This window comes from Stegastes partitus, unplaced genomic scaffold, assembly GCF_000690725.1.
Source record: "Stegastes partitus isolate 25-593 unplaced genomic scaffold, Stegastes_partitus-1.0.2 Scaffold718, whole genome shotgun sequence".
Taxonomy (NCBI): Eukaryota; Metazoa; Chordata; class Actinopteri; family Pomacentridae; genus Stegastes; species Stegastes partitus.
The window spans coordinates 333,709-343,909 of NW_007578449.1; the positions used below are offsets into that span (position 1 = coordinate 333,709).

General features: G+C 40.9%; 1 protein-coding gene across 1 annotated transcript; it reads right to left on the minus strand.

Annotated features, from left to right (window-relative positions):
• Nucleotides 1–4,908, minus strand: LOC103364104 (3'-5' exoribonuclease 1-like). Its single transcript, XM_008291119.1, has 7 exons — nt 4,542–4,908; nt 3,256–3,437; nt 2,812–3,028; nt 2,641–2,724; nt 2,449–2,558; nt 2,247–2,361; nt 1–1,131 (listed from the first exon to the last, which is right to left on the minus strand). The coding sequence occupies exons 1-7, from the start codon at nt 4,614–4,616 to the stop codon at nt 889–891; spliced, it is 1,026 nt and encodes a 341-aa protein (XP_008289341.1). The 5' UTR covers nt 4,617–4,908; the 3' UTR covers nt 1–888.
• Between the last annotated feature and the right edge of the window lie 5,293 nt (nt 4,909–10,201).

A 10,201-nucleotide genomic window follows, 5' to 3' on the forward strand; every position in this document is an offset into this window, starting at 1 on the left:
TGAACTGAGAACATATTTTATTTGAGCTATTTAGCATTCAGAAGAATATCTGTTCCCGTTAAAATAGATCATCCTCCATGAAATAAAAGTCAACATCCATAGAAAGATGAAAACACTACAAGACAGGCTCAACTCATACAGCACGTACAACAGACAAAATGTCAATTCTGCAGCTGTTCACTACGAGGTTTGTCAAACGACCGCCTGTACACTATTTCTAGAATTACTATATGGAGCTATAAGTTCTCAGAATCTGAGACAATACAGACAATGAAAGTCCACAGGACTGTTTCCAAACCTTCAACTTACTCTGGGAAAGTGGCAAACTGTGTGATGTGATGGCTGTGTCATGATGTGGCACTTCAAGCAGCACAGCGATAGCAGCATTCTCCGTTTTTATTAGCACAGTAGTTGGACAGATATGGGACTGGAAAGGCCAAACTTAAAAACATCAGTGTTCATGTAAAGCTGCAGATTTCTTTACATTTGAAATGTAAACAAATCCCAATTGTTCATTATAGTCTTGTTCAAAACTGGATTCTTGGGGGCAAAACTAGAATCAAAAACCAAATTTTCACCTTTATGGGGCAACTAAAAGTTACTGAAATCAAATCGTTGAATATCAGCAGCTCTATAAGGCAAAGTGAGGCCGTTTAACACCCTGACGCCCACAACACACAGGAATGATCTGTTCTTATACATCTGGTGTAAAAAATACATGATCAGAGAGGAACCCTCACGTATGAAGTCGAAGACCCCGACAATCTTAAATCTAAACCAGACCCCATGTACAGATTGAAGCTCCAGTAAAGGTGCTTTTAGTCTGTAACTCACAGAGTACAGAGTGGCGACAGATGTTAGAGCCGATACAAACCTCTGTTTTGGCATTTAGTCTCTGCTGCGGGGGTTATGAGGTGGCGGAGCTCCTTCCATGGGGGCCGAGCTGGGAACTGAGAGCAGCTGGCCGGCGTGCATTCGCTCATTGACGCGCAGCTGGCAGCCGTCCTGCAGCATGCGCAGAGCTATCCTGGCAATGTTGCGCGAGTCGTCCAGCCCGGAGTGAGGACGACCTTCATACTTGAGGCCGAGCTTCTCCAGCATCGTGCTCAGCTTCGTCTGTGTGCGAGGCACCTGGAGGAAGGAGACAAACAACAGGGGGTTTGCTGTTGTATCAAACAGGAGACCCTTTATGTCCAGAACCAGTAACAGTGGCTGCACTGCAGACACAAGAGACAGTTTCAAAGTGTTTGTACTCTGAAGCAGTTAATGCCAAGCTCACAACAGAAAATCCTCAGATCTGAACCAACTTGCTCTGAACACACAACACATGCTGAATCTTGTTGAGTTTGTGGTGCTCACACAAGTAAAGAAGTCATTTTATTCTCTGTGAAGACTAAAGCCGACACTGTGAGGAAGCAAATCAAAGCAAAGCTCTGACTGGTGGTCACTCTGCTGTGCTCAGGGCCAAACAACACCCGAGGAATAACCAAGAAAATCACACTGCGGTTATTTTTGAGAGATACTGTGATCGCAATACGAGTTGTGATTTTAGTGGAAATTATATATTGTTTGTTTCTTTTCCACTTAAACATATACAACCATGAAGATGTGATTTCTGCTGCAGTTCATACCAAACAGGCCCTTATGTCTGGAAAACATGGTTTATAGGTCGGAGCATCTCTGCAGTAGCACAGATGCTTTTCTAACCTAGAAAAATGGATGTTGAGACGCATTCTACCTTTAAAAAAAAAAAAAGCATGGATACTGGATACTGCATTTAGTCGTATTAAAACTGAGCACAAACCTGCTTTATTTTGGCTCAAATCAAGAAGTCATCATCAGCATCCAGTTTCTGTTGAACTGCTCTCTATTTGGGAAATTAATTACTCAAACTCTGAAATTATACCAGAGTCATTTACATGAAGTGGATCAGCTGTTTATATGTTTATATTACTTATTAGTGGGCAAATTTGGTTTTGTTTAGTCATTTTCTGCACGCCTGAGGGCCAACGAATGTAATCCATCTTCTAAAGCTGCAGCATTGCTGCGCTTCAATGGCAGGAGTAACAGGTCACACGAGACACAATGAAAACAGGGACCCATTCATAAAAAAATACTGCCCCACAGCACTAATAGTGGTCAAAAACCCCATAGGATACATTTACATTTAGCAGAGGTCTGATTATACTCGTTACTCTGCATTTAAATTTAAAGATATTCTTCAGTTGCAAAGCTGGACGACGTACCTTGTAGAAGTTCCCGTATGATTTCCTGATGTTTATCCACTTCTTCGCAAATTGAGGATATCTGATGCGGCTGATCCGACACTGGATGTTGAGGAACTTGCTCATATCCCACGCCCTGCAGAAGGCGTTCAACAAAAAGTTGTGTCACGAGAATGAGAAAAGAAACACATAAATTCTGCAGCAGTATTAGAACAAAACCTACCCGTCAGTCAGAATGGCGTATTTGTATTTTGTTCCAAGTTCCCGCTCCTGAAGCCACGCCACGACTCGCTGCATCACTGCTGGGAATGGGTCTGCTTCGTCCACCATTTTCTACAGGAAAACAACAAACAACATGTTATTCCTGTAAACAAAAAGTCTACTTAAATTATCAAGGCGGCTGAGCTCAGCTAACCTGAGTTATTCCCGTTAACTTCACACAGAAGTCTGAAAGCTTCGGGTTCAGTTCTGGTTTCACATATTCCTGAAAGGAGTCCACCTGCACAGAAAATGAGACAAACATATTTAAGACGGGAAAATCTATAAAACAAAGATAAACGCTGCCCTAAACCCAAACTCCACTCACGATCTCTAAGTTGTGCGTGTTGATGAGGACCATGGGGAACTCGATGATCTCATGGAGGAAGTCTGAGGGATTATCTTCTTCACATGTGGCTTCAAAGTCCACCACACAGATGTAGTCGTAGTAGGTGTCAGTGGGGCCTCCCTCTGCTGCAGTCTGCATCAGCTTCTGCTTCTTATAGTGGCTCTTCAGCCTCTTCTTCATCACATCCTTCACTCCTCTTCACGTACAAAGAGATAAAGATGTAGAAAATACACTTTCTGAGTTGTAAAGCACTTTTCAAGACATTTATCACCTTAAGTTGAGATTTTGGCATACATACATACATACATTTTTTTTTTTGCGGGCAGCTCTGTAGTTCAATTTATTTATTATGTATATGTATATTTCAAGGCCAACAGAAATTTGATGTGTTTTAGCTTAAAGTATTTACCACCAAACACTCACCTTGTGTCAAGCTTCAGCTCTGCTAATTTGAGCCGGAGCTCGTCCTTAGACATGCGGTTGATGTGTCCGTTGGCCAAGGCGATCTCTTTGTACACCGGGTGGCTGAAGTCGCTGTTGGGCTGAGACTGGGACTCCTGAGCAGCAGATTCTTCAGCAGGACATATTCTGCTGCAGGGCTTAGCCTGAGGAGGAATAATGCTGGTTAGTATACGTCACAGAACGAAGTGATGCCACACACTTAGCAAAACGTAACACGTAGAACATTAAGCAACGATTCTTTACTGAGAGATAACAGTTAAGGCCAGCACGGTGTCACTTCACATTATCTGGGCCTGCACAACAGTCAGTGTCTCTGAGCTTTGATGAGGTGTTTTGAGATCTGATCATGAAGGCCATAAGTCATCCTGATTCTCCTCTGTGTGGAAGTGTCTGCATTCATTATTTCCAACATTTGCTATCTATCAACATAAACTGAACACAACACCAAGCATTGTACCACTGGTGCGTTAACTAGAATCACTAAAAAAACAAAGAATATTTTGCATTATTACTAGGGCTAGGGAAAAAAAGCAAAACAAGTACCGTAAATAGCACATAGCAGTTAGTTTGACCTAATATAGATAACAAAGCTGCAGTCTGCACCAAACAAGCATCTTCCTTCACGTCAAGAGAAACTGATCAGCCTGTATATTTACAATAACTCCTGTACTTTACATGACTACTTTTCAAGTAATCTCTGACATATTGCCGCCTGCTGTCAAAAGAAATTTGTCATGTATAGTGCAAGTATTCACAAAAAATGAACTCGAGTATCACAACGACGGTGAAGTTTCAGAGCCTTCAGGAGAAGAAAGTGTATTTTATTTCATGAGGTTTATATATAAACATGGGCAGTCCTGTTAAGCTGCTGGTACCAGCCTGTTAAGAATCCAGAACAACACTTCCATGACATTTCTGTGGATCTTTTGTTTTTCTTTGCAGTAAAACCAATCACAAACATCTGACTACAGTTTCTTCATTAACCCTAAACTGAATCATCTGAGCAAAATCTCTTCCATCCAAATTAGCATGGAGTCTAAGTGGTTTCTTATATTTATATGACTATTCCACCCTGTTTCAATGTTAAGACAGATGCAACATTCCAAAACACATATCTCTATGTGTACATTTGTCTGAACTTTGCGCTAAACAGCGACTTTCATGAGAATACGCGTCAGAAAAGTAAACAAAGCGGTTTAGGGTTCAAGTTAACCAGAAGCTAAATCCAGCTAAGTGCTCACACCAACCTTTTCCTCTTCTCTTGCATTAGACATCTTCACATTGACGTCTTCGGCCTGAATGTTCTCCTTGTGCTCATCCATTTAATTGAAGTCAATCCAGAAAGTGCTCGTTAGTTTTTAAAAAAACAACGTAAATTCATGAAACTATCTCTCCAACGCTGCTCTGGTGGTGTTAGCTGCGGCTGCTAACGTTAGCTAACAGGCTGAACGACATTCCTGCGCGGCTCCTCGACGTTTGAAGCAGCTCAGTCCGAGGCTGGTTTAGGAGTTTAATGCTATATATGCTATATATTTGTAATAAGACGATTTAATTTAACGCCTGCCATAAACCTCCGCAAACACATTAAACTTGTCTCTGTCGTTTTTTTTATGGTGGACAGTTATGACGGCTTCCGCTTTGCGCCAAAACAACACTTTGTGCTCGTCAGCGCCCCCTGCCGCTGTGGAGGAGGAAGAAACTCACCGCCACCTACCGAGTACTGCAGTGACTGTTGATACCCTCAGTTATATATATATGAATGTAGATTTTATTTTTAAATACATCATAATAGCATGGACTAATTTGAGCCTATTCATTTGACAACATTACCAGTAAAGCCTGCTTATTATTGCTTATTTCATTTTTTCATTTTATTTTTTCTAGCATCTCCTGTTTTAAAATTTATGTGGATGAATAAAAACACAAAAATATGTATTGACATCACATTTTTGTTGTTATTTATTTTTGCGATACTGTTGCCTTACTTTGTCTTTTTAAAAAAAATTAATTTCTCTCGATTATATGCTCACACCACGCTCTTGATTTTTCTACTATATGTTGCTTATGGAAAATATTACTAATTATTATTATTGTAGCAGGTATATAAAATAAGATGTAACAATAACATATTGTACAGTATTGTTGCCCTTTAAATACCAACAATTTACTAATAAACAACAACATCATCATCATCATTATTATTATCATTATTACTACTACTACAACCATTTAAAGGGGAGAAATACTGTACAGTATCTTAGTGGTAGTGCAGAGTATCATTTCCTTTCATTTATTTCTACACTGTTAAAAGCCCATATTTGTCAACAAGTTTTTTTTAATGAAGTTTTTTTTTGCTGATTATTTTTTATCAAGGAATAATCCACAAAGGTCTAAGTACATATTGCCACATATCAGTACATTAACAGGATCAGTGATATCTGTGAAAAATAAAATAACATGGCAACTTCTATCTTTTGCAAAATATACTATAAATGTGTGTAATGTATAGATTGTGTGTAATTAATCAAACTACATGTACATAAATAATACGTGAAGACAAGGTACATGACATATATATGACAATTTTCTTAACATTTACTTTGAATTGGACAGTGGTTGTAATTTGGAGGCACTGCTCACATCTGACAGCTAGGTGTCCCTCTTCTCTCTGTTTTATTCCATGTGCCCTTTATGCGGTACAGTAGACCTGTACATGTGCTGAGCAGATGCAGATGTTGAACCTGACCTGGTGTGTGGGGGCGAGCCAAGTCTTCCTGAGGCACATAAAATGTGGCAGTAACAGAGCAGTGCAAGGCAGAGAGAGGGAGGCAAGAAAAGGAGCAAAGAAACAACATCTGAATAATGAATATGAGGCCGGCAGAAGTGGATGAAAATTTAAAATGTCCATCACTGTAGCTGACATGGTTCTGGGTGGGAGAGTGTCAGATGGCTGCCTCGCTCAGACCATTAAATCAAAATGTCTTCTTCATGAAGCGCAGTCAGACCCTGCTGACTTTAATCTTAAGTTTCAAGATTCCTGCCAATCTTCTGCAGTTACTGTGAACTTAATGTGATTTTTATGGCACATTATACCAGAAGTGGACCGAATGAAAAATGTAGATCATAAAAACTGTGGACTGGGGAGCAGCCACACATTCAAACAGAAGTCCCAAGTGAAAGTAATGCAGGCATGTCAGACATTTTCTTTTAAGTTCAAGAAAGAATGCATTTATTGGTGAATGTTTCTCTGTACCAGAGCAACAAGCTGCACAGCTGCTGTCTGTCAAAGTCATTTGCACCCAGTTTATGTATGAATTCCTTATGATGCTGGCAGGGTGGTTTGATCTCCACAGATGAGGCCTGTCCTCGTGGAGCATGTTGTGTATTATGGATGAGATGGTAGCACCTCTTAGAAAAAACAAAGATTTATTTTTTCATTTGAAAAAAAGAAAAAGGTTATGGAAAATCCATAACCAGAAACTAATGCACATCAAAGAGACAGAGATTTTAAAATATACAATATGGACTTACAGCTTTCTCCTGACAGAAGTAATGTTTGAGCCAATTTTGAAAAAAAAAAAAAAAGAAAAGATCAAAGACTAATAGTGGTAAGAAATCAAAAAAGAAAAAAGCTAAGCTTCCTTAAAAATCTCCATATTTGGCTTGTTTTTTCTTGAAGACACACAGTCACACAGGAGAAGAAACAAGCTGCATTGAAAAGGCATCAGTCCCGTTTCACCCCCTCATCGTCACAGTGATCCGGGTCAGGGAGCACGGAGCTACATTGTTCAGTTCCCTCGGTCCAGTCTGTGATGCTGTGTTCAGGCCACGTGGGATAAACAGCCGCTACCATAGAGATGTTACCACTTGTGGTAACTTTAAGGGGGTAAATGCTGCTTGTGAACATGGCAGTAGGTATTTGAGTATTTTAGTGCAAGAACAGACACACCTGTTTCAAGTAAAACAACCAAAACAGAACAATCTCATTACAATTCATGAGGCTTCAAATCTCACGGCAGGGCAGGACATTTCTGAGCTCATTTCAGACGTCATCTCAAATGAGTCACTTCCAAACATTAAAAAGGTGAATCAATTAAAAGGTGCGACTGTAATCGGTATCTGTTGGCTTTAAAGTATGTTTGAACAGGTAAGAAACGCTGCTGTTATTCCCACCGGCCATGAACGCAGCACAACATCAAAGGCTTTCGCGCTGAAGTTAATTTGTTCTCTCATTAAAAGGCAGTTCAACGAAATCAGGATCTTTACGTCAAACAAGCTCACATTTAAAACTTTCTCCAACATCCTCTGCTTCTCTTATTCCTTTCAAAGGTAGCAGCCGGTTTCCTTCCTCAAGGTTCACGTACACGCTAGCTGGTCGATGCTAAAGCTGAGCGAAGAGAGTGAAGCACGTCGACTTGCAAACCACATGTTCACCTTAAATATCTTTGAGAAGCAGAAAACTTGAACAGATTTCACACAACAAAAAAAACCCCCAAAAGTATCAAATTTAACAAGACAAGAGGCAGTTCAGAAGCTTTCCTGGAAAGGAGCAGGTTGGACAATTTGGGAAATCTTTTTTTGTCCATTTAACACAAAGCAAACAACTAGCTGGCGGTTAGCTTAGCTTAGCTTCATGACTGGAAGCCTTATGACAAAATCCACCTCTAATGCTCAAAACCTGCACATTTGTTTAATTCGCACAACAACTAAAGCACAAAAACAACACGCTGTGGTTGATTGAGGCTGTTGGTGTCAGACAGGTAGAAATAGTCCCTCTTGTAACACTGAAAAACCACAAAATGTAGTTTTTATGCTTTGTTTTTGTACAGATTAAACCAATGAAATGCAGAGAGAAGGAGTGAAACCATATGAAACAGTATGTGATGTGTCGCTTCACATGTCCAGATAAGATCGACAGATATAAACTGTATGGGTGAGAGTTCATCCACCTTTACATATAGTCATGTGTACTTCATGAACACGCCTCGTTTTACCATGAGGATCAGTAAAACAATTATTGAATCAGAGTTACAGAAGCTACCCTCAAAGTGACGTATAACCTTAGTGAGCTTTAGAGTAACGTTTTGTAATCTCTGGTGCGAAGTTAGTCATTCCCCCTACTTCTAGCGTTTAAGCTAAGCTAACCATCGCCACACTCTAGCTTCATATTTTGCAGGCAGACATGAAAGTGTTGATTTCCCAAAAAGCCAAACTCCTTTATGAAACACGGTACAGACACACGTAAGCAGGCGCACATGAATACACAGAATTACACATTCAAACATATTAAAACAACATGTGTTCTAGGCTTCAAAATGTGTTTCTGAAAGAGACATTGACAGGAAAAAACATCACATAAATACAGAACACAGTAAAGTACTGACAGTACAAATCAACCTTCAGGTGGATGTTGTGTTTGTCACAGCTGGCTGGTGTACAAGGAGGCAAACTGTGTTCCGTTGCTGGCCACATGACAGCCAGTGAGTGTTTAGAGGTGAGAGGCGGCGCTATATCTGATACACTTCCCTTTAAGGATAGGAAACACCAATTGTATCTCCACGTCCTGATATGAGACCACTTGTTTATATTAGTGTGTGTTGTTGGGAATCTCCTGGAATCTGATCCAAGCTGATTGATCTTTTATCGGTCTGACAAATCTCGGTGTAGTGACTCACAGCTATGGCAGCGTTGTGCCACGTTTGAATGTTTGCACCTTCAGAGAGGCTTGTTTGTTCAGTTGTGTTCATTGATACCAGCTCATATCTGTGCGTTGTTAATGTGGAGGTGCATTCTGGGTAAAGCTCTCCACACATTTGCGTGGAACGTCTTTAGATGTGTTAAGCTCGGGGTCATAAATCAAGTCAGCGTGGAGCCCAGAATGGTTTGGGAGCAGGGCTGGTGTAAGGCTACATGTAAACTCCGCCCTGTTTTCTGCGTTGCCATGACAACACGTGACCCAGGGTTTGGACAAAGTTTTCTGGTCTCATTCGTCCTCCTGTCTCAATGTGAGAGGAGCAATCGTTCCAAAGCGCACTGCAAATGTTCCCAGTTCTTCCACAGCAGCGCCAGCAAAGACACGCCCACGCAGGTGAGCGCCAGGTGGAGGCGGCTACGCAGCAGCGGCGCGGTGAACTTGGCCGCCGTGGAAACGCACACCAGGATGACGGTGACGATGGCCAGCATGATGTTGATGCACTTTCCCAGCAGCACTTTGGCGTCTGTGTTTTCCAGCTGAACTGTCTGTTGCTGCTGCTGCTGCAGCTCGAGCTTGGACACACGAGTCTGACACGACTCCAGGACCTCCTGCACACAAAGACACATACACGAATATGGTTATTATCAGGGAAACACTGAGAGCAGTGACTCACGGGGGACGGGCAGCGAAATTGGAAGAGATATGAATTGACATCAGCTGCATTAGAAATGAACAGGATTGTGTATCACATTAGGAATGAATGGGAGCTGCTGGAGGCATCACTGTGATGTTGTTACAGGGAGATACAGCTTTATGCCATTACAGCTATGACAGTCCCACATCTGCCCTAAAATAAAAAGGCCCAACGCCCAGGAATGTAGCCCCACTCAGAAAAGATGGTTAGTCATGTTGGAGTTTCAAAGTTTCAAAAAATCAACTAATCATTCACAACTTGAGAGCAAATATACAAAAAAAACGCTCATTAAAACTTCCCTACAGTCAGAGGTGATGGCAAAATATTTACAATGACAGCAAGCAGAAAAGCAACAAACTCTCTTCTAGTAGAAGCTGCAGACGCTGAACATTTTGCACGAATGACAATTAACTGACGACTTAACTACTCATGTAAACATTTACTTTGCTGTAGGGCTGCAACTAACCATTATTATAGAACCCAGAAAATATTCACATTTGTTTCTTTAAAACAAATAC

What these genes read in the sequence shown, in the direction of transcription:
- LOC103364104 (XM_008291119.1), bottom strand. Translation starts at nt 4,616, where the DNA reads ATGGATGAGCACAAGGAGAACATTCAGGCCGAAGACGTCAATGTGAAG. An exon ending in GAGCTGAAGCTTGACACAAG is followed by an intron (nt 3,029 to 3,255) that starts GTGAGTGTTTGG and finishes TTGTACGTGAAG; the next exon opens with AGGAGTGAAGGATGTGATGA. An exon ending in AGTTAACGGGAATAACTCAG is followed by an intron (nt 2,559 to 2,640) that starts GTTAGCTGAGCT and finishes GTTTTCCTGTAG; the next exon opens with AAAATGGTGGACGAAGCAGA.